This window comes from Pholis gunnellus, assembly GCF_910591455.1.
Source record: "Pholis gunnellus genome assembly, chromosome: 18".
NCBI classification, from domain to species: Eukaryota; Metazoa; Chordata; class Actinopteri; order Perciformes; family Pholidae; genus Pholis; species Pholis gunnellus.
Genome location: NC_136545.1, coordinates 8,117,578 through 8,141,965, shown reverse-complemented (window position 1 = coordinate 8,141,965; position 24,388 = coordinate 8,117,578). Strand labels below are relative to the sequence as shown.

The 24,388-nt window shown below is 40.2% G+C and overlaps 3 protein-coding genes across 3 annotated transcripts; all 3 read left to right on the top strand.

The window, feature by feature from the left end:
* Nucleotides 1-1,941: 1,941 nt before the first annotated feature.
* skor2 (SKI family transcriptional corepressor 2) lies at nucleotides 1,942-9,853 on the top strand (the record flags this gene model as incomplete). Its single annotated transcript, XM_079178939.1, has 7 exons — nucleotides 1,942-3,915; nucleotides 4,616-4,679; nucleotides 5,352-5,429; nucleotides 7,920-7,985; nucleotides 8,136-8,234; nucleotides 8,470-8,537; nucleotides 9,797-9,853. 7 exons carry the CDS (start codon nucleotides 1,942-1,944, stop codon nucleotides 9,851-9,853), a joined length of 2,406 nt encoding a protein of 801 aa, XP_079035065.1.
* A 2,754-nt stretch (nucleotides 9,854-12,607) lies between these two features.
* On the top strand, nucleotides 12,608-14,279 carry ier3ip1 (immediate early response 3 interacting protein 1). Its single transcript, XM_079179410.1, has 3 exons — nucleotides 12,608-12,719; nucleotides 13,053-13,154; nucleotides 13,492-14,279. Exons 1-3 carry the CDS (start codon nucleotides 12,629-12,631, stop codon nucleotides 13,545-13,547), a joined length of 249 nt encoding a protein of 82 aa, XP_079035536.1. The 5' UTR covers nucleotides 12,608-12,628; the 3' UTR covers nucleotides 13,548-14,279.
* A 2,372-nt stretch (nucleotides 14,280-16,651) lies between these two features.
* hdhd2 (haloacid dehalogenase-like hydrolase domain containing 2) lies at nucleotides 16,652-24,291 on the top strand. Its single transcript, XM_079178878.1, has 9 exons — nucleotides 16,652-16,694; nucleotides 18,281-18,390; nucleotides 18,563-18,665; nucleotides 18,827-18,932; nucleotides 19,962-20,046; nucleotides 20,179-20,344; nucleotides 20,526-20,576; nucleotides 20,819-20,882; nucleotides 23,911-24,291. The coding sequence occupies exons 2-9, from the start codon at nucleotides 18,290-18,292 to the stop codon at nucleotides 24,012-24,014; spliced, it is 780 nt and encodes a 259-aa protein (XP_079035004.1). The 5' UTR covers nucleotides 16,652-16,694; nucleotides 18,281-18,289; the 3' UTR covers nucleotides 24,015-24,291.
* Nucleotides 24,292-24,388: the final 97 nt, after the last annotated feature.

Here is a 24,388-nt window from a genome sequence, read left to right as displayed (position 1 = left end):
ATGCTTGAGAAGATGTGTGTGGATTTTTCACATTCCGTTGCATTAATTATTACCATTATTATTATGACCATCGCATGTTAATAGATGAACAAACCTCTGCCTTTAATACTGTTCCATCGATAAACATGATGCCCGACTGGCGCGTTAATAAAGGCCTCTTACTTTGGTAGAAATGAAACTTGTCTCGGGCTGAACTGAAATCGTAAACATTTAAATAGCTTTTATATTTTGTGTAATTTGAAGCCACACTCTAAACTCATGTCTTAATATGTTTATTGCCTCCTGCGTACTGCTCCTTATCCGGCAAATAGTTTGCTGTTCGGCCCACACAATTCCAGCTATTAGTCCATAGTGCGCTGCTATAAATTCAACCGGGAACTTTATGTTTTAATAAAAACACCTTGTGATTCCGTTCTGTGTTTTGCTATTATAGTAATACTTTCTGGAATATAATGTGCAAATAAGTGGTTGTAAACGTATCAGCAATGTATTTGTTCAAGCAGCATTTTGTGAAATGATTGAACAAAACTGAAAACGTTTCTCTCCATTTTTCTGAAGTGTTTTTTGTTCATAAAGCATACCACACATGCGCTGCGATGGACTAGTTTAATGGAGCTGTAGGCAAGAGTTGTTAAATGTACATTTCAGAAGTTGTCATTTTTATGAAATACTAAAACCCAGTAATATCTATTTTACACCACTTTTTTACGATGAAAACTGTGCTTTTTATTCTACATTCAAAACATTACAATGTATTAAAATAGCACCACAATTCATTTTGATATAACCCAGCACATGGTTCCACTTAATCTTTCTCTTTACAGTTCATTTCCTGTCATTTTTGTGGTATTGCTTTTTTAAATACATCTTAATAAATTGAAGAACTTTAAAAATATGAAGGAATACAGTATTTAGCCAGTGTGTCACCTGGATATGCTACCACATTAAAGTGCCATAACCAATTTTATGGGAAAATTAAGATTGATATATTTGTTTAACAAAACTGTAGTATAATTGTTGCCAAAAAATTGCCTCCTAAACTGCCTTAAAATACGGTCTGTGCGTGTTTGCCTTTAAATATCACTGGGGGTCAAGGATGAACTATTTAGGTTTCACTGTTTTCTAAAGGATATTTAAATATGTCAAATTCAAACATACATTTTTGCCAATATGTTTGTGTGGAAATGTGAATAATATTGTACTTTTATTGTAACCGCTATGTTGGAAGAGTGTGTTATCCTCTTTCACAGTTTGTTCAGTGGCCAACTACTGTCGAAAACATACACACGGACACACTCATTACTTCAGAACTGTGGATTGAAAGCTGTAAAATAATACAAAGGCTATATTTATGGAAAAATAATTACATTTTTCTGATGTTCCTTATTTGATTTTTTTTAAATGCAGAGGAACTGCACCAGAGCAAAACGGTTGTAATTGCTGTCAACCAAACACTTTACTTAGTATTACAGAGAAATGTTAATTCACTACCTCAATTTAGTTCATAATTTTTCTGTGGCCACAATTATTTTGTAAGAGTAGTTTAGATGCCAAATCTATTATCTAATATTTCAAAGTGATGTTGAAGCACTTCTAAATTTAGCAAGTTCCAGGTATTTTTCAATAAATTGTTTAACAGATACATTTAATTTAAATACAATTAATTTAGAATAGTTTTCAGTATTTCAATGTGCATTTTTATTTTTATTTAAAAATTGTTTTTTTTAATAATTCCACAAATCATCATCTACTTTCTGGTCACACCTACATGGTATAACTATTGTATATTATAATTCATTATCTACCTATTTCATATTGTTTGTAATACAGATAGACAGGACGTGTGTGTGTGTGTGTGTAAACATTTTTTTTACAGATGCGCATCTTTCTTTCTTCCTTTCTCTTTATGCAGGTCGTTCTACAAACAGTTTTCCTCCAAGTATGGACAAGACCCATCTTTCGAGCACTAATGACATCATAATGACGAGCTCAACAGGCCCCTACCAGCAGGAAGCCCGGACACCACCCAGACCTGCCCATCTCCACTCCTCATCTTCTTCCTTATCCTCCCCCTCTCCGTCCTCTTCCTCCTCACCCCTCAAGCCAAACCAGGTCGGCCAGGTCATCCTATACGGCGTTCCCATTGTATCGCTGGTCATTGATCACAATGAGAGACTTTGCCTGGCGCAGATTTCCAACACACTCCTCAAGAACTACAGTTATAATGAGATTCATAATCGTCGCGTGGCACTGGGCATCACCTGTGTCCAGTGCACTCCGGTTCAGTTGGAGATTCTTCGTCGGGCCGGCGCCATGCCCATCTCGTCGCGCCGCTGTGGCATGATCACCAAGCGTGAAGCCGAGCGCCTCTGCAAGTCCTTCCTGGGAGAGAACGCACCGCCCAAACTGCCCGACAACTTTGCCTTTGACGTGACACACGAGTGCGCCTGGGGCTCCCGCGGTAACTTCATCCCAGCACGCTACAACAGCTCCAGGGCCAAGTGCATCAAGTGCTCTTTGTGCAACATGTACTTCTCCCCAAATAAGTTCATTTTCCATTCCCACCGCACACCAGAAGCCAAGTACACCCAGCCCGACGCTGCCAACTTCAACTCCTGGCGACGACACCTCAAACTCTCTGACAAAATCCCGGCTGATGAGTTAGCCTTCGCATGGGAAGACGTCAAGGCTATGTTCAACGGAGGCAGCCGCAAGAGAGCGCTGCCCTCTTCATCCCATTGTTCCTCCATGGGTTCGATGAAGTCTCTCCACGGTTCGGGAGTGCCTCACATGATGGGACCTGACCTGGTTGCTCAGAAAAGAGCCCGCTTCGAGGACGACGATGACTTGGATGGAGGCGGTCTGTCTCCCCGTAAGGTACCACGCAGCTACCCTGTCATCCCTGTCCCAAGCAAAGGCTTCGGCATGCTGCAGAAGTTCCCTCCCACGTCGCTCTTCCCCTCGCCTTACCCCTTCCCGGCATTCGGCCTCTGCCAGCAGAAAAAAGATGACAGTGATGTTTCAGGTGGCCAGAAAGGAACGGGGTTGTCGGGTCTCTTATGGCCTGGCCGCAAAGACACCTTTTATCCTCCTTTCTGCATGTTTTGGCCACCAAGGGCAGCAGGAGGGATCCCTGTCCCCACCTACCTCCAGCCTCAGCCCAACGCCCTCTCCTCCCTGGCAGACAACCCGTCTCTCAGACAGGCCTTTTTGGATCTCTCAGACCACAGCGAGCCTGGAGCTGTAGCTGGCAGCGGCAACAGTGTCAGCGCAACCATGGCCCCCGGCAGCGGGACTACAACACCCAGATCCGGGCTGTTTGACCCAGAGTGTACAACAGTAGCCCCTGATCTTCGCCCCGTGACGTCAGAGGGCTGGCTCAAACTCCTGGACACCCCCACCCTCCAAACCAGGAAGCCGAGCTACGGCTCGGCCTTCCGACCCGTCATTAAGGATGCCGAGAGCATCGCCAAGCACCACAGCAACGGCGGAGCAGTCGCTGGGACAACAGATGAGGACTTTGTCGTGGTCGCCAGGTCAGACCGCCACCAGCGGCTCTCGCCCAGCAGCAGCTGTAGTTACGGAAGTGACAGTGGAGGAGATGGAGAGGCGGAGGGAATGGAAAGCGAGGAGGAGGGGGAGGTAGACGTGGAGTCGTCGAAGCAAGAGGACGAGGATGAGGAAGGAACCTTCACAAACAGGCTACCGCAGGCCCAGACCAACCTGTACCTCCCCGCATTGAGCGAGGAGAGGGGGAAGGAGAGAGGGAGTGGCGCTGTGTACACCAGCACCTCCCCTCCCTCCTCCTCGGACCCCACCCAGCAGGAGTCCTCCAGCCTGCCCGCCTCCCCGACTGCGAGCCTGCCTCTCTCCAGCTCCACCCCGCCTCACCGACAGGAACCGGCTTACAAAAACGTAAATATCCCCCCAGGCCACTTTAGCTAATTATTATTTAAATGGTGCTGCAGTCAGGCAGTGATGTGATCTGCATAAACAGATTGATAGGCTGGTTTCTCCCTGTAGAAATTGAAACAGTCACCCCACTCTGATCCTGGCTAATAGGCCCAGGTGTGGGTTGTTTAAATGGCCACGGTGTGTTTGTTCTCCCTCTGTCACCCCAGCCTGTTAGGGCAACTCTAATCTTTAACCTGTCGACTCCCACATTAACCAGGCCTCTGAGAGGGAGAAAGGAGGAGGGAGGTAGAATTATGAGGAGCGTTTTAAACCAGAACCGAGCGAAATCATCTATTGAGTAACATGCTGCAAACACAGCTGACTGATTTTAAAGACGGCGGTGGAAAAAAAAGGGTTTAACCATATATTCCAAATTGGATCATTACAAATGAATGCTACCATCGGTTGATAAAATAGCAGAGTGCCAAACGGGGAGATTACATTTGCCAAGTAATGAGTTAGACTTTAGACTCCAGATTAATAATAAAATAAAGCATGTTATATATTTATGATAGAATAAGAAATGAAAAGCCATGTTAATATACACAATAACCACATCAAAGAATATACATTACAAAGCCTTTTGTAATTTTCTCCTGCTTTGTTGTATATGATGCATAACATGTATATGGAATTCTGACTGACTGTATGTTGTTTTCAGGCTCACAAAAATAGAGACGAAGGACTACCAGCGTACGCAACCAAAGACAACTCCAGCATTTCTGGTGAGCACAGACATTTTCATCTTCTGTTAAAAAATGAGAATGAAATATCAAATCAGTTTTGTGCAATTCACCATTTTTTAAACTCTAAAATTGTATTCTCTTCAAAGCTAAAAAGAATCATACACTATTAATCATTTGCAAAACCAAGATACGGTTTCTTTTTCATATGTAGTCTATGAAAAAAAAACACTTTGCTCGCTCTGCTGTTTGCACGGGTTGCCTGACATCGTTCACCCAACAGTTGTTTTACAACGTCTTGGTTCCATCAAATGTTTGAACAGGTTTTACACTGTTTCATCAAATAGCATTACCCAATCTATTCCAGCAAACTGTTACACACTATCTGTTCCATCAGACGTCTGAGTCAGTTGTATTATAGCGTCTTTGTTTCATTTAGTGTCTGAGTGAGTGGTTTTATAGTGCCTCCGTGTCCCTGCGAGGCTCATATTCCTGTGACGTTCCATTTGCTCCTCTCATCTCCCACTCTGACCCTTTCGCTGGAGAAAATGCCTTCGTGTGTATGTGGTGCCGTGTGAGCACGCCACCACAAATCACACAAAGGACACACACCATGCGCACACTTAGTTATCTCCATGTGTCCGGATAACCAGCTCAACCAATGGGCCTTACTGAAACTCTCTTCCTGTCTTTCTCTGTTTTGTTTTCTCTCAGATGAAAACAAAGAGCAGAATAGTTTCTTTGTGCCAGAGAGTGAAACGTCGGCGCCCGACTACTGGAGGGAAAGCTCAGGTACGAATACTCGCTTGTGTTTTTTTTTTTTTTGTGTGTGTGTGTATGGTTGCAGAGCAGCTGCAGATGGTAAAACAGCAATGCAATCAATGAAGAAAATACTGTAAAAAATGTAAATGACATTTTAGGTACTCTCAAAAGTATCATTATTAGAAGAGCATTTAATTTCAGCGTTTGGCTTTACTCTAGTAGTTCATCTGAATCTCACATCGCAGAGCAAATCTGCTCTCTTTATAAAACGTCAGATGGAATCATGATCAAACGTTTGCATCAGGGAAATACGAAAATAATAAAAACCACAATCAATGCTTGCAAAGGCAGCTTGTGACTGTAAATGGAAGTTAGCAAATTAGAACTACAATTTCCAATAACATATGTAGAGCGCAGGAAAAGAGAATATTTGCAGTCTGACATTAAAAAGGTATCAATATTGAGAGGTAAATCAAAATAAGAAAACATGTGGCATCATAATGGCATCAAAAGCAACAGTCCCTGTTGTCATTCAGCACACACAGTATGGATGAAGATGCACCGTGTATAAATGTCCATACAGAACGCTGTACGTATAACTTAATCTACACAAGTGTCAATGGCATTTCTTCTTATTAGACAAGTGAGACTCGCAGTGAGAGAAAGCTCCTCAGTCTTCAGCTTCATCCTCCTCATCCTCCTCCTCCTCCTCCTCCTCCTCTCAGACGTGAGTTAAGGGAGTCATATAAATACACAGAGACGAAACAGCAGTGGAAAGCGGATTCTGCCGCCGCTCTGCCACGGCTGCTCTCTTAAGCGGCGTTGTCGCCGGGGCTGTTACTCTTAGGGGGGCCGTTATAGTTCAACAAGAAAACATCAGCTCAGAGATAAGCAGCCACGCTGGCAATCTCCATCCTAGACCCATATCCCCGCCGACATAATTGCCTTATTTTCCCCTCCTCAGCGCAAAAAACCTTTTCCCGTTTGAAAAAGATCACAGCTTATTGCCTTTTTATATCTGTCAGGAAGACATTAAAAGTGCTTTATGACATCTGTGCCAACATTTATATCTACCCCCCCCCCCCCCCCCACACACACACACACACACACTCCCTCAACCCCTACACACACACACCGTAATGATCCCTGCGCATAATGTATAATGTATTTCGAAAAATTACACGAAACAAATTAAATGAGACCACCTTTCCCCTGATTGCCAAACGTCTCCCTGGGCGGTGGGAAGCTCTACGTGATTAGAAGGCCTGATTCCTCTGAGTCCCACCACCACACACCCCCCTTCCACTGCCTTTAAACTCTCCCTCTGTTTCTAGGGAGAAAAAATAATCTAATTTTCCATTTATGTAATGCAAACCGCCTTGGCTTTGACTATTCACGGTTAATTGACTGTCAAACGAGGTTGTTATCCTCGGGCACTGTCTGCAAATTTGCTTGTCAAATGAGACAGAGAGAGGAGAGGAAAGGAGAGGAGGAGTGAGGAGAGGAGAGCTCTCTCTGCTCTAAATGAGAGAGAGAAGCATGGGGAGGCTTAAGGAGCCGGGGATATGAAATGACTGGGGGAGAATATACACGTCGAGTTTGCTGGATCGCTTCATTTAAGGCGCACAATGCCTCATTGTCACAATTCAGACGTTAGCGCAAACACATACATACATACATGGAAGAACAAAATAGCAACTTTTAAACGGCTGAATTTGAAAACAGCGTGTGATGAAGACGTTTGTTCAAAGAAAAAGCAGATGGAAGTTTTAAAGCAACAAGTAGATTGCTTACAGCAGTAAAAAAAAAGCTTTAAAAAGTACACAGACATAATATACACAATGTGAAAGTCTGCATGACTATGATAATACCCTTTTACATTGACAACAATACACCAGCCAGCAAATAACATTGCTGACATTATAATGCAAATGTGTGAGAGCACGGTAACCTGCAAGCTTGCAATTTGTTTTAAGCAAATTAGTGGAGTGGCCTTTTAAACTTCCACTTTTCGGGCACAGACCTTCACTCCAGTTCCACAAGCTACGACATCGATTGACTCTAGTTTCTGAATGCGAGTCGTGTTCGTTTGTTCTCTTAATAGAGAGCAATATGTTCTGACAGCATGAAGAGATTGAACCTCTCAAGGAGGGAGTGCAGTAAAGGTCTCCAGCCACAGTGCCGTCAAACTGTTACCACAGACTTGCACCGACATCTAGAGGCCAAAGAGTGAATTGCAGCACTCCGGCGCTGACTGGGCCCAGTGAGGGAGAGGCGATGCACAAATAAAGAAACGATCCCTCAGGACCGATGGGGATTCAGTCCATGACCAGATTATGATTCTGTGACTCACATATGTGTTGCATTTTCAACATACCGTCTGATGTTGTGTAAGAATAGGATGGAACAACAGCAGCTATAGGTGCCACAGTGTAGCTGATATACTGTAACTGTATGTCTGACATTAGGAATGGCATGTGTGGGACAAAAAACTGAAAGGAAGCCTCTCCGTGTTTTCAGGTGATCGAAGCCAAGGTGCTGCCTCTCCTGTGCCGCTAAAGAAGGATGTCGAGAACATGGAGAAAGGTAAATATCTTCAGTTTGTAGATAAAATATGCCCACTCCTCTCAGATGGATTGACCGTACAGATACATGCATACTGCATTTATAACAAACAGCCCCCTTTTCTCTTTCTCTCCCTCGTATTTTCATTTCTCCTCCTTCCTGCTCCTTCAGAGGAGCTCCAGAAGGTTCTGCTGGAGCAGATCGACTTCCGGAGGAGACTGGAGCAAGAGTTCCACGCTCTGAAGGGCACCTCACCATTTCCTGTCTTCCGTAAGTCACTATTTTTATTTAATTTTTTCACTCACCTGGCTTTCCTTTTTCATTCTCTGAAGGGCAACTTCTCCTTCGCTGTCTTTCTGAGGAACTTCTCCATTTTCTCCTCTCCTTCCCCCCTCCTCTCCTACCGTCTTCTTTCCCCTGTGTTTCTAAGCCTCCTTCATCCTTCATCGGCTATATTATAATAACTGTGCTTTATCAGTTACTCAACTACTTACTCTAATTTCAGATAATTTCCAAGACCAGATGAAACGAGAGCTCGCCTACAGAGAGGAGATGGTTCAACAGTTACAGATGGTAAGATTACTAATGACACAATCAGTGCTGAACACTGATGGAAAATAAATATCATTGTTACGCCTTTAAACGACAAATGAAAAAGCCTTTTTATAGATACATGAATATAAAAAAGTCTCGCTGCTCGCTTTGAAAAACAATCATGGTAATGATTTTCAGAAGGAATATAATTAAGACTAATTATGAAGCGCTTTCCAGTAAAACATAGTTACACTATTTGAACAGGGAAAGGAGAACTTAAAAACACATGAGGAAATGTGACAATAACAAACCAATTAACACTACAACTACGGTAGACATAAATATGAAATCCTAAGCCATGTCTTGAGACTGAAACAGAAGTAGACGAAGATTAAATAAAGCCATCAATACAGGACCGAACTGGACGGCTCTCCCGTTGCTTATTTGTCCATCAAAAGACGGAGCCAATCATCTAGTTTGTCTTTCACGGGTGAGAAGTTCCTCTGCAGTCGTCTGAGTGTTTCCGTCCACATCAATCAACCGGAGCAGCTGCTAGACAGGCTGACAGACAGTGTTTGTCTTTTCCGTTCTGACACATGCAGCGACACACGCTCGCGTGCACATGATGTCAAACACACAGCACGTATATACACCCAAACACACACGAGAGCACGCTGCATATGTGTACCAGCAAAGGCAGGCGACCGAACAGGCATTCAAGCTCATTTGTAAGGAAACGCACGTGCACACTAGTGCTCACATGCACGGGAAAAAACGGATATTCAAAGTTGACTAATGTGTCTAGAACCAGCAGATGGATCCGTCTGAGAGTAATGATACATTAATTTCACACAGACATTCAAATGACATCCAGCAACATTTTTGATTTATGTTGCTGCAACACGTTTTAGAATTTTGATTGAATATCGCACCCAAACATCTCAACAAGAATATTTTATTTGGCTATTTTAAATCATCAGTGTAATGGAAACGTCATGTTATTTACAGGACGTTGCTTCTTTTCACAAACAGTTTCTGAGATAAAATAACATTATTAACCCTCAAATAATATTATTTTAAAACTAAAAAGCCATTTTGCAAGGAATTTCAGATGACGAGTCACATAGGTCGAATGCTTATAGCGTTCGACTGTGGCTTTTACGTAGGTGACCAGTTATTTGGGGATGTTTAATATCAAGGTTTACGAGGCTACATGCAGACCATATACTGTACTGTATAATATGTATAAAGGAAAACATGTAATCTAACATTTGTCTCTGACTTTTTCTTTCTTTCAGATTCCCTACGCAAACATCATCAGAAAAGAAAAGATCAGCTCCCATCTAAACAAATAGCTAAACGGTGAGTGTTTTTTAATTAATTTGACAATGCAGCTTATTAACGGAGAAATATCAACACGGTAGATGTCTGGTGAGGATATAAGCATTTCATTATTTATAACACAAAGCAGCTAGAGTAAGTTCAGCAAAGTTTAATTGCCTTTGAAATAGTTTTAATAGTTTTTTTGGAAGCTGCCACCATATTTAGCCTGAATTTGGTTTACAGCCGTACCAGGGATAAACATAGACTATCTGCTAATTAAACTAGTTTTCTTTGCCGTAAGGTGATAATTTAATGGCAAGTGGTCAAATTAAATTATATTTTGTTTAACTTGCAGGACAATTAGTTATCCTGGTCCAGCAAACTTCAGCCATCTGAAGTTTAGTGTCTTTTTAAAAACACTAAACCAGGACGTGACACTAATGTTGTGTTTGCATTCATGTATTGTCTTCACAGCCTGAACCCACAAACTCCCATGTGAGAGGAAGCAGCTGTCTGGATGTCTGTGAATACCCCAAGAAGAAGAAAACAAAAACACTCACATGAAAACCGACAGAGAAATATAGGAGAGAGAGACTCAAACAGAAAGGAAAATTACGTTATATGAAATATAAGTACTTTTTTAAGCTTTCCTTCAACAGTGTTTTTTTCTGCCTCTGCAGTACAACCTCTGTTAATAGCCCTGCACTTAAACTCTGTCCGGTAAAAACAGCATTTTGACCAGTTTCTACTGCCGTGGTGTAGCACACTGGTGTCATCCCTGTTTCCTCTCCCCTGCGTCCAGTTTATTCCCCGAACTGAAACGGGCCAAAACTGTTGACTGATGGGGAAACAGAATGACTCCTCCTCTTTTCTCATTGCTGCGCTGGCAGTCAGACTCAAAGCTTTACCCAACCCGGACCAAAGCGACCACAACCTTTCTGGTCTTTCGGGAATTTTAGGGCTGTTGAAGAGCACCAGGAAGGCAGCTGTCGACTTTGTCAGAAAACTCTTCTTTTCCGAGCTCTCAACTGATGAAGAGCAAGAGGAGAGAGTCATAGAGATAGTAAGACTGGGCGTTATCGTCTATGACTCTGACTGCTGCTGGCCCAACTGTACATACACCACACTGTGGATGAGGACAGACTTCACACTGAGATTGTCGCTGTTGTTATTGTTGTTGCCTTTGTTTCACCAAATGGGGTCCCTAAAGAGAAACCAACTCACCAACCTTTATATACCGGCAACATTGGATCCCACAGGGATTCCCCTCATCATGTCCAGTCGTGTTTATTGACCAAAACAAACTCCCACGTGAACACCAATCAGCATTATACCGTTTATATTGTGGAGGGTGTCAGTCATTACTAATGAGGATAGATGTTGGTGGTGACTTGATGCGCCCATGTTTAGTCTGTTAGATGACCCAACTTGATTATGCCATGAAGAACAAAAATAATAGGGAAAAATGAATGAAGTATTGGTGTTTAAGGTTTTAAAGTATTAATACCGGGTGGTATCACAAAAAGAGGATAACTAATACAGTGGCAGAACAGTTTTAGTATTTGGGAGTGATTTCTTAGTGTACCAAAAAAAAAAAAAACCTACGTGGTATTATGTTCAATGTTGCTGCACTGATTATTTTTCACCTTTTTATTGATACAGGAGGAGAATCCTTTTGCTCAAAGCCACCCTTAAGATACTTTTAGCCTCCACCCATATTTTCTATCCTTCATCGCACATGCTTCACCTCCACCCAGAGGTGAAGGTGTAATATTGCCACCATCGGCTGAATATGTGGGACGTCTCCAGATGGTGAATGGACTAGTAAAGGCCAATTCTGTGTACTTGTTTGCTCTCCAAATGAGTCTCTGGTTCCGCAAGGAGCAAAAGACGGAAGTGTGTCAGTGTTGTATATCTACTTGTAAATGATTTCACCCGACTGTATAAAATGTCGTAGTGAGAATACTGAACCTCACAGGCAGTCTATCTATATGTGTTTGTTTGTTTATTTATTTGAGTACCAGGGCCTAAGACCCTGATTGTGAAAATATTATTTATTATAATGTTAAAAGAAATAGAAAGCAACATGTTGTTGACGACGACGATGATGATGATGATGATGATGATGATGATGGTGCAGTCAAGTGTATGTCAGAGAGAATTGAAATGAGAACTCACCCACCTTGTTTATAGAATGCAATGAATGAATGAATGGATAAAGTTGTCATTTACTGAGAGAAATGGTATCATTATAAACTGTTAATGCAGATGTATTTAAATATGTTCTTGTAGTTTCTCTACTATTTATGTGTAAATTAAAAGTCTATACAATAACCAGCATGTGGTTTTCATGAGTAGGCCTTTTTGCTGTTAAGGGATTTAAATCCTTTTAGCTTCATGCAAATATTTAATTCATCCCAAATTAAGAGTAGAAATAAACAGTCACACATCTTTGCTAATAGCTATAAAACACATGGATTGGTAAAACAGACAGATGACAATGTTAAGATAATATAAATATTAAATTATTATGAAAACATTACATATTTAGACATGACCACAACACAATCCCTTTGGTTATTTAATTTTTAATATTACAGATTTAATGCCAAGAAGAAAAAACGGGAACTTATGATCTTATTTTTCTATATATATAATGTTTTCCATGAGACACAGAGCGCTTGCACAAGACCACTTTCTGAAGTTAACGCGTACAGTAAACGTAGGGACGTCCTTTACTTCTGTTGCACGACCTCCGCTGCCTGTTTACGGCAGCTGTGGGAGTGGTGGACGAAGAAGTTGCCAGCATGGCGTTTACTCTCTACTCTCTCATCCAGACCGCTATTCTCTGCATTAATGCAATCGCTGTGTTGCACGAGGAGAGGTTTCTCAGCAAGTGTAAGTAGTCTGCCCTATCGTAGACAATCTCCATCATGCGTTTTATTAAAATAACGATGCATAGCACGCTAACAGCAGCTAGCTACGGTGTAAAACGGCTAAACTATTAGCTGCCTTTGTGCTGCATTGAATGGACTCATGTTGACATTTTTAGGGAGGAAATTGAGGTTCATGAGTTATAGTTAGTGTGGAATAAGTTGATTTGTGTTGTTGTTGCTACCCCCCCCCCCCCCCCCCCCCCCCCCCTGTCTCCTTTCTTCTTTCTGTATGCGTGTCATCCCCCTTTTTTTTCCTCCTCTCCTCCCTTCTGATCTCTTTACTCTCCGTCTCCAGTCGGCTTCGGTGTTGAACAGGGAGTTGGAGGTTTTGGGGATGATCCAGGAGTCAAAGCGCAGGTCCTCACCCTCATCCGCTCCGTCCGGACTGTCATGAGAGGTTGGCCAGCTAGTTTCCTTTATGTCCCTTAGGATGAATATATATATATACACGATTACAGGAGATGCTGTGTGAATGTCATCTAGTAGGGCTGGCTATCCTATGAATCAGACACTGATTCCAATGAATGTCTGACTTCCTGATACATATACCATAACCGTACTTTTTACAAGTCCTCAGTGTGTAAAAAAATAATATTTAAAACCTTTTCTATTTGACTGAATAAACCACATTTCACAGTTTTCAATTCTTTTCGAAGTATAATAGCCACGAGCACTAGTATTTAGAGGTCTAGGTTTTTGCAATGCCCTCACTCTCTTTCTTCCTTTTCTCACAGTGCCATTGATAATAGTGAATTCGGCCAGCATCGTCCTCTTGTTGCTGTTTGGTTGACAGCGTTACACCAAACGCCAAAAATGAAGCCAGAGGACCAGACATGTGCCAAGGAACAATCTCACACACACACACACTGAGCAATATCCGTCATTCAGAGACCTTTTCCAGTCATCAGCCGGATGGAGAAGATCATGGAAATAGAAAACTTCAGTCAGCCTGCAGGAGTTTTCATCCTAAGAGAAGAGCCGACCCGTCAGCCGGTTTACATTATTACTGGTGTGGACTGAACACGATGACTAAACCCAACCTAACCTGCTCGTCAGTGTGACACAAAAAGACAAAATGGAAGTGTTTATTCATCGTACCATCACACTCGATGATTATTCTCTCGTCATCCCAAACTTTTTTTTGTGCTGTACGGAGTGTACAGTCCTTGTTTTCACACATTGAGATGCAATAATTTGATGATTTGTGTTAAATGTTTTATCATGCGGTTACAAAGGAGAAACATTTAAGGAGTGTTGTCAGCAGTAGGGCTGGATAGTAGCTCAATATTTATTATGTGCTATTGCATTGCTGTCTTGGGCTATAGCTATCTTTTTTAAATGTTCTAATTTAGACATTTTTGGGGGTTACACAAACAGTTTTTTTTTAAAGACTGGCTCCTGTTTCAGTCGGGGACTACAGATGAAAAATAGCCTTTTGGCTAACTCTGGGGCATTTACAGGAATGTTTTATTAATGTGCACTGTCCCTGCCAAATGAAGCAATAAAATAAGTTTGTATTGTAGACTTCAGTATTGTGTGAAGTTATTGTGTGGCCACTGGGTAGGGAAAATACATTTATAGAGACTCTTGTCAAACTGCTAAATTAATGAAATCTTTTTTCTTTTTTAAATGTTCCAGTTTGACTTCTCACAACAGTGCAGTATTATATGATGGCCAATATGTAGTCGTCTGTACCAAAAGAGGTGGACTGTTAAAATGTGTCACTTAAAGCCTGTTTAGTTGAACATTATCTTAAGCCGTATACATCTTCAACCCTTAGGAGCTGACAGACTCAGGGATTCAGGATTACTTGACAGTTGACATTTCGTCAAAGAGACTGCTACTTTAAACCGTATCCCTCCCTCTGCGCCTAAAGGACTTAATGGTGACATTTAGCTTGAGAAGAGGCAGGCTGGACTGTTATCTGATCAGTTGCAATGAGGGAAATCCACAATCCCAATTGTTGTTCTCAGTTATCGCTTCCTATGTGTAAAGATGTTCTGGGATAAATCTGTAAGAGTTTGTTTAGATGTGTTTAATCTAGATTTTAAGACACATAACCAAAAACAGCTCTAAACAATGCACCTTGACTGTGCACAAACTGCTCGTTGTCTTGAAATAAATAGTCAATTTAATGAAATTATTTCATGTTGTCTTTTTAATATATAAAAAAAGAGTGGCTTAAGCCAAAGTGCATTACAAATGACCCCCTTCTTACTGATATGTAATGCATCTTATAGCAGTACTTTTACTTCCACTTGAGCTAAACTGAGCCTTATAACTTGTAATTACGTGTGACACTGTTTTACGTCTCAACTTCTACTCATGAGTAAATATTGACTTATTTCTCTCGACTCGATGTTTGTCCATCTATCCCTGCTCCACTTCATAAATAATCCCCATATGTTGTGAATTATCACAGTTTCCACCCCCAGTAAGCCCCACAAACATTTTCATAAACAATACTGCAGTTTTGAATCGACATACATGGGAGAGGGAGTGAAAGGGGATCTGCTGGAATTAGAAGCATATGTTTATCAGGAGGATTTGCACTGTAAAGCCACTTTGATCGGTGATTAGTCCGAGTTTAGCTGTGGGTTCACGGTAAAGTCTGTAAGCGATCATACATGAATATGTATCTGCACATCACAGGTCAGGATGTGTGCTGTTTGGGTGTCTGGCTACGTAATGATAAATCATTAGAATGTGTTTTAAGGCTGGATGTGCAGTTTTTAATGGACTTAAAGATGCAAAAATGTTCCTTTTTTGTCGTTTTTTAAGTTTAAAGAGTTTAATTCAAATAAGACAAGCTCAACATTTGAAAGCTATACATTATTATTGTCTATTTTTTAACAATTGAGTATGTAAATTATTATTTTTTATGGAATGCATCTATATAATTAAAATAAAAACAAGCCTAATGTTTTGAGTCTACACCCTGATTTCTGTCCATCAGAACAATATAGATATGGCTTTTGATTCAAATTTAGAATAAGTATTGAAATAAAAGATAAATCAAAATGTTTAATGAATTTTAATGTTATATACTAACACACAATTGTGGAAGGGAGACAAAGCTGGAGGCATGTTGAAAACGTATTGTTCCCAACAGTAAACTGCCTTTTCAGTTTTTGGAACCAACAAAGTCACAGGTTCAAGGACCGATGAAAGCACCAGAAGAGAGAAACTGAGCAGTAAAAGAGGTTAGAAAAAGAAAAAGAAAAATCAGATATAAAATTAGAAACAAAACATTCCATAAAAGCAAATATTTTGATGAGGGATTAAAAAGATGGTGCTTATTTAGATATTTAGTCTGACCAAAGACATTCATAGTGTGAGATTAGTTTTCCAGTGCTATGTTTACACAGTTGAGGAGCTGCACAATATGTTTGTGTAAACCAAAACTGAAAACTAAAAAACAACACTGGGAAACAGTGTTATTCACTGGAGGAATGTAAAGAGGATTTGATCAGTGCTGTCTGGCAGAGAGAGGTTTTTTTTTTTATCGTTTTGATAATACCACCCCCCCCCCCCCCCACCCCCCCATATTAAATCTATCTGAATGCCCTAAAAGGCCCACTAATACGATACATCTGTTGGTTGTTAGCGGGATGGGGCACATATGTTTTTTTATTATTATAATGAGTGATTAAGTAAGGATTACCCTCTTATCTGATTATAACATAGAAATTGGAAAAAAAATAATAATAATAGAAAGTGATGTAAAAAAGAGAGAGTGTTATTGAAAAATAAATCAATAAAAGGAAAAACAAAACTTTAAAAACTGAAAAGATACAGGAATTGAAGGAGAGTAGAAGCCGTCGTGGTGTTTGAGCTGTGGAGCAGCACTGAGCTCAAAGTGACGTATGACGGTAACACACTTCACACCAGCGAAGAAGAAAACGTCAACAGGAAGTAGGAGCCGCAGTTGCTAAAGGTTAGCTGTGTAGTTTGCCGACTTTCTTAACATCGTGAACTGTATTCAGTTATTGTGCCAAAACTGCAACATTTTGTATCAGCAACGAAGTCGCTCAGTGTGCAGAACTGAAACAAGTGAACGTTACCGGCTACATGAATGCAACTTTAGCTTTTTTTTAACCATAAATGCAGGTTTAACAGTGATGTTGTGACTGTTTGTCCTTCAGCTGTTTTATCTGTAACATTTTTAGACACATTTAGACGATGAAAAAGCTATATAGTAATAATGGGATGATTATGATGCTGTGTTGTAAAGTTGCTTACTTCAATGTGAGTTAACCCCTTAAAAACCACCACCAACAACCCTTTATCTTTACAACATAAATCATGTTCTGCATCTGCTTATTCCAACACTTCTCTGAAGCTATAGGAGCTACACAGTGCTTACACTGGGTTAAGTTCTGCTTATCTCTTTCACAGCAGACATTGACTTGTGGTAGTAAGGGAAAAAGCACATGGTCATTAATACAGCTGATATATTTAGGAACTTTGTGATCTCCAATTGAAAGTGAGGTTATGTGTATTTGAACAACGTTTATTCACACTTCGGTGTTCATTCAGACTAAAGTCATATAAAGACTCAATACTACAGACACACCAGAGGTAGAGAATTGTGATGCTTGTTAAGTTACAGCCCCAATTTCCCTTTACGTTCCTGCCACACACACACACACAGAGACAAATAAGCTTATTCTCAGCCTGGCACATTCCTCACAGAACGGTTTCCTGTTTTTAGTTGAGCTAAATACAAATTATAGATCTGTGTGTGTGTGTGTGTGTGTGTGTGTGTGTGTGTGTGTGTGTGTGTGTGTGTGTGTGTGTGTGTGTGTGTGTGTGTGTGTGTGTTTAAGCTGTTCTGGTTGGGCAATAAGAGCATTAATTGTACCCTCACATTGATAACTACATGACTGAAATCCAAGCATGTCTAAATAATAGGGGATCACACAGTAAAATAGCGGTAAAAACACAATCCCGAAATCTGTAGTCGAGGCAGGAAGCCATCAATTCTGGGGACAAACTGGTCAATAATCCTCTCATTTTGGCCAATATAGTGTTTGAACAACGCAGTAATCTGACTAAGTCTGCCTCTACCTATGTGAATTATGATTAATGTATAAGCTCTAAAATAATACATTATTATGAAAGAATAAGCTTTTTTTAAATCAAGCTCCATTTACAGTGGACCTTGGTCATATTTAGCAGTTTAGTAAATCCTGATCGGAGGCTGCACTCCAAGCAGCTCTTATCTAACAGTGTATCGGTGGCTGCAGGTTTTTGTCCGTTTTATGTTCATTCAAAGTAAGTGAAAGTAAAACTACACTAACCAAATGAATCTTGTCGTATGAGTGGATTTCTATAAAGAGTGTAGCACAATCTGGAAACGTTATGGCTTTTCAGTGTACATTTGTTTTTAAGAGTGTCAGAAGAAATCAGGGTCCAAAGCAGGACATGTTTTGTCACCATGCCCACCTCCCAGTGCATCTCTACAATCTACAGAAACGTATTCTGAAACCTTGAATCAGCTCACCACGTCCTCCTGTGCAGGTCTCCAGCATGGCGGGCAGACGGGCTCTGAAGGCGGTGCTCATCGACCTGAGTGGAACTCTACATGTAGAAGACGCAGCAGTGCCTGGAGCGCAGGACGCCCTGAAACGGTAGGAAACCGCTCCCACAGCAGGGAAAGTGGAGGATCAAGAGTCTGCACCAATGAAATAGAAAATGAACAATGTTGCTGCCAGTCTTTTGAAGGAACCCACTATTCTAGGATGGTTGCGTGATTAAATGTGTCATTATAAGAGGTTTGCTTTTGTGTTTCGGTGCCGTCAGGTTAAGGCAGGCGTCCGTAGCTGTGAAGTTTGTGACCAACACAACAAAGGAAAGTAAGAGGGACTTACTGGAACGACTACATCGTCTCAACTTCGACCTCCAGGTGAAACATCCGAAGCCGTCTATTTGATTTGGTGCAGACGCGTTTACTGTGATGTTAAAGTTTGAAATTCCCATGAGGTGATTCATTAAAGATCAGCACTTGAAGTGATTATTTTGCTGTTCATGACCTCTGGAGTGACGTGTTTGGGTTCCTGACTCCAGGAGAAGGAGATCTTCACTTCACTGAGTGCTGCGAGGAGTTTGTTGGAGCAGAAACAACACAGGCCGCTGCTGCTGGTGGAGGACAGTGCACTGGAAGACTTCGCTGGTACGAAAGCTGTTAGTTTGCACTTGTGTGTGTGTGTGTGTGTGTGTGTGTGTGTGTGTGTGTGTGTGTGTGTGTGTGTGTGTGTATGTGTGTGTGTGTGTGTGTGTGTGTGTGTGTGTGTGTGTGTGTGTGTGTGTGAAGGAGAAAACAGTTGGAGCTTTTTCTTTAGATATTTCTTCTCCATTTTTATTTCTTTTGAAACTTTGTTTCAACAACCAGAATGAAAAATCTCTCTTTAGTTCTTGTGGAGGCAATTCTATGAACCAAACTTGCCTCGAGACTTCAGGTATGATGTATGCAGTTATACATGTTTAGGGTTGCAGGTCAGACAAAGTAGACAGAGATCCGCCGTGTATAAAAAAACTATGTTACCGCTCTCCCTTAGGCCCACCGGAGCTCTGGCTACCTGCCTTAATAGAGGAGTGGTAACAAGGGGAAAAAAAGGGTATTAGCCCCAGGCAAGGCTCCATATTGGATTTCCATAATAAAATATAATTGTAAAACCCATTTATTAAACCCAAAGCACAAATAAGTTAATACACTCAATATCTAACGGGGCAAAAAAGATTCAATTCCTCATATTCTGCATTTGTCTCCTACAATTATTCTTATTGTTCATCATTATTGCCACTCTGCATGTTGCTGCTGTCATCAAAAAGCATGTATTTCCATTCCAATCGGTCTTTTTTCAGCAACTACGAAACCCACCTTGGTTTTTTATCTTGACCACCTTTTTTAAGAGGGTTTGTTAATGTTACATAAAACCATCAGATTGTTTTAAGAGTCACAAACCTGCTGTTGTAGCTGATCTTGATGTCTGAAGTTATTATTTGCATTACTGAACAATCTATCTAGAATTTCATAAAATTTAACTGACAAAAAAGTTTAGTTGTCAAAAAATACGAGAGCTCATATTGTGTCGAACACCAGAAAACCCAAACTTAGAAAATCACTTGCTAAATGAAATAATCATATCAAGATGAATACTGATTTACTAATCCTACTGTATGTACGTCTTTCCATTTGCAGGCATTGAAACCTCAGAGCCAAACGCTGTCGTCATCGGGCTCGCTCCAGATCACTTCAACTACCAAACACTCAACGAGGCTTTCAGGTGGTCAACTTGTTCAGTAAACACAGTAACTGAAAATGCCATCTAAACTTTGTGGTACTTTCCCGTCTTTTTCCTGGTTATTATATTTGATCAGTACATTGAAGTATGTTAACCATGTATATTTCTCCCCAGAATGATTCTGGATGGGGCTCCTCTCATTGCCATCCATAAAGCTCGGTACTACAAACGTAAGGATGGTTTGGCCCTTGGCCCCGGGCCCTTTGTGACGGGACTTGAGTACGCCGCAGACTGTAAAGCTACTGTGGTGGGAAAGCCTGAAAAGGCTTTTTTCACTCAGGTTAGAAATTTATATTTTGACGGGGTTCCACCTTTTTACTCAAGTTAAAAAAAAGCTTTTGCATTCACCACAAATTCTTTTTTCTGGTGTTGTCTGAATTGATGTCATGGTTATGAAAACATTATTGAACTCTAAATGAGGCCTCTCTTCTAATTTTCTTTTGGTTCTTGCCTTTAAACAGGCTCTGTCTGATTTGGGATGTAGCCCCAATGAGGCTGTCATGATAGGCGATGTAAGTATATTGTCAATTGTGATTCATCAACAGAAAATGTATGTTATAAGTTCAATTTTAATGTTCAATATTTAGTGGAGAGACTTGTATAGGCTGGAGTGGCTCATTTCTATACACAAGGGCACGGAGAGTGTGAGCTGTAGGGAATCAAACCTGAGACCTGTCACTGAAAATAGACATTTATTTTGAAATATCATATGATTTTTTGTGATTGTTTGGTCCTTTTGCTGTTTTTATCATAGGATGCCAGAGATGATGTGGGCGGGGCTCAGAATGCAGGAATGTTGGGAATTCTGGTCAGAACCGGTAAGAAAAAACGTCCTTATAGTTTATTTTCTTCCCTCCATCAGTTTCACTTATTCTGCCATACTATACAGACTTTTGTATTACTTTGTTGGACTTACTATACTTTGACGACTTTATCGACATAGTGTACTATGAATGTTTTGTGAATTTATTTCAACATACTAAGCTATGACTTTTTTGTGACTGTTTCAACATGCTATACTATGACTATTATATAGCTTTTTTTTTTTTTACATCCTATAGTAATACGTTTTTCAACAGACTATATTATGATTTTTTAAAACCTTTTTCGACATGCTATACTATGACTTTTTCCGACATGCTATACTATGACTTTTCTTTCGACATACTATACTATGACTTTTTTCGACATGCTATACTATGACTTTTTCCGACATGTTTTACTATGACTTTTTTCGACATGCTATTTTTCGACATGCTATATTACGACTTTTTTTTCGACATGCTATATTTTGACATGCTATACTATGACTTTTTTTCGACATGCTATATTTTGACATGCTATACTATGACTTTTTTTTCGACATGCTATACTATGACTTTTTTTTCGACATGCTATACTATGACTTTTTTCGACATGCTATTTTTCGACATGCTATATTATGACTTTTTTTTCGACATGTTATACTATGACTTTTTTTCGACATGCTATATTTTGACATGCTATACTATGACTTTTTTTTCGACATGCTATACTATGACTTTTTTTTCGACATGCTATACCAGGGGTGGCCAACCCGCGGCTCGCGAGCCGCATGCGGCTCTTTGCCCGGTTTCATGCGGCTCTTACGTTCATATCGAAGTTTGTATTTGTGTTTTTTTAATGTTCGTGTTCGCTTCGCTTGAGTTAAATACGGTATTTTCGTCAAACGCGCATGTGCGGCCACAGATTACGTTCCTCGTCGACCCATTTAACGCCGAGACGGACTGTTTGAAAGCCCCGCTTTAAGTAAAAATGTAAAAGTCGGACAATTTACAAATATCCGTTGTATCGCGCAAGGCGGAGCTCCTCCCCGATCCGCACGCGCCGCGCACACCTCCACCAGCGTATGTGACAGCAGCAGCAGCAGCAGCAGCAGCAGCAGCACCCCCCCCCCCCCCCCCCCCCGCCGACAACCGGCCCTTTGGGGGCAACCATGATGCTGATGTGGCCCCAGAGCGACAATGAGTTTGACACCCCTGGTGTACACAATGTTCATTGTTGAAAATGACTGGCCTGTGGTCTTAGGAGTCAATTTCTGTCATTATCATATTGGTGTGTGACATTTACAATAAATCTGGCTGAGCAAAGGTATGTGTGTGTGTGAGGAAGGGATAGGGTGATGTTCATGTGTGCCCATGTGTATGATGTGGCTCTTTGCGGTAACACAGTAAAAAATGTGGCTCTTGGTCTCTGACTGGTTGGCCACCCCTGTGCTATACTATGACTTTTTTCGACATGCTATTTTTCGACATGCTATATTATGACTTTTTTTTCGACATGCTATACTATGACTTTTTTTCGACATGCTATATTTTGACATGCTATACTATGACTTTTTTTTCGACATGCTATACTATGACTTTTTTCAACATGCTATATACTATGACTTTTTTCGACATGCTATATTTCGACATGCTATACTATGACTTTTTTCAACATGCTATATTTCAACATGCTATACTATGACTTTTTTCGACATGCTATATTTCGACATGCTATACTATGACTTTTTTCGACATGCTATACTATGACTTTTTTCAACATGCTATACTATGCCTTTTTTTTCGACATGCTATACTATGACTTTTTTTTCAACATGCTATACTATGACTTTTTTTTCAACATGCTATACTATGACTTTTTTTCGACATGCTATACTATGACTTTTTTCGACATGCTATACTATGACTTTTTTTCTACATGCTATACTATGACTTTTTTTCTACATGCTATACTATGACTTTTTTTCGACATGCTATACTATGATTTTTTTCAACATGCTATACTATGCCTTTTTTTTCGACATGCTATACTATGACTTTTTCGACATGCTATACTATGACTTTTTTCAACATGCTATACTATGCCTTTTTTTTCGACATGCTATACTATGACTTTTTTTTCAACATGCTATACTATGACTTTTTTTCGACATGCTATACTATGACTTTTTTTTGACATGCTATACTATTTTTTTTCCGACATGCTATACTATGACTTTTTCCGACATGCTATATACTATGACTATTTTCGACATGCTATTCTATGACTTTTTTCAACATGCTATATACTATGACTTTTTTCAACATGCTATACTATGACTTTTTTCAACATGCTATACTATGACTTTTTTCGACATGCTATACTATGACTTTTCTTTCGACATGCTATACTATGACTTTTCTTTCGACATGCTATACTATGACTTTTCTTTCGACATGCTATACTATGACTTTATAATAACTTTTTTGACATACTATACTATGACTTTTTTTTTTAACATTCAACGAGGCAAGGATATTTATTGTCTTTACAACAAAATGCAGTTGTAGTCCATTCGCTACGAGAGTAAAAACTTGACAAACAACAAGACAAAAACAGTTGTACATTCTTGTTCATTCATTGAATTGGCATCACAAGGAAATCGAACAGCAGAAACAAAACAATTTTCCGGCCAATATGGCTGATATCTTAACATCAAAAATGATACATCAGGGAAACATTATCCATCAACTTTGAGCACCAAGCATCATTGCTGTGAACAGAGTCTGCCTCCTCTTGTCCCACCGGCGTCCTGCATCCTCCTGCGGTCTGCCTGTAAAGTGCTCCTTCATCCACGATGCCACAGTAGAGCCAGGTCTCTGAGAAGATATCGTGACTTTTTCGACATTCTATACTATGACTTTTTCCAGACTTTTTTATTTTCCCAACATGCTATACTATGACTTTTTTTTGACACTCAACACATATTATTAATACTGTTGGTTAGTTTTATTGATGACATTTCACCCCTTCCCCTGTCAGGTAAATACAGAGAAGGAGATGAGAATAAAATCAACCCTTCTCCCCACCTGACATGTGACAGTTTCCCAGAAGCTGTTGAACACATCCTGAAGAACCTGCTATGAGCTAGAAGTAACAACAGAACTCTAGTTTCATTTTCTTATAGTCTTTCATTTTGACAAGAAATCATTGTTATATAACAGTTATTTAATTTAATTATTCCCCTCAATCTGATTAAGAAATGATAACCGGCCTGTTATCCTGTAAATCTGAATGACCATGTCTAGATTGATAAGAAACATTAACATAAAGATGTCTATTGGAGTGTAGGACTACGTTCTCAAGTCCAGAATGCTAAAAAGTTAATGTAAAGCATGCACTTTAAAAGTACCCACCACCTGTTGCCACAATAACAAACATATTGTCATTATAAATAAATACGTTTGAATAAAAAGATATTCAGCCGTTACTGTTTATTACATTTATGATCATTGTACAT

Coding starts and splice junctions, on each gene's coding strand:
- ier3ip1 (XM_079179410.1), top strand. CDS start 12,629: ATGGCGTTTACTCTCTACTCTCTCATCCAGACCGCTATTCTCTGCATT. Junction 12,720..13,052: donor GGAGAGGTTTCTCAGCAAGT/GTAAGTAGTCTG, acceptor CTCCGTCTCCAG/TCGGCTTCGGTGTTGAACAG. Junction 13,155..13,491: donor CGTCCGGACTGTCATGAGAG/GTTGGCCAGCTA, acceptor CTTTTCTCACAG/TGCCATTGATAATAGTGAAT.
- hdhd2 (XM_079178878.1), top strand. CDS start 18,290: ATGGCGGGCAGACGGGCTCTGAAGGCGGTGCTCATCGACCTGAGTGGA. Junction 20,345..20,525: donor AAAAGGCTTTTTTCACTCAG/GTTAGAAATTTA, acceptor GCCTTTAAACAG/GCTCTGTCTGATTTGGGATG. Junction 20,577..20,818: donor AGGCTGTCATGATAGGCGAT/GTAAGTATATTG, acceptor TTTTTATCATAG/GATGCCAGAGATGATGTGGG.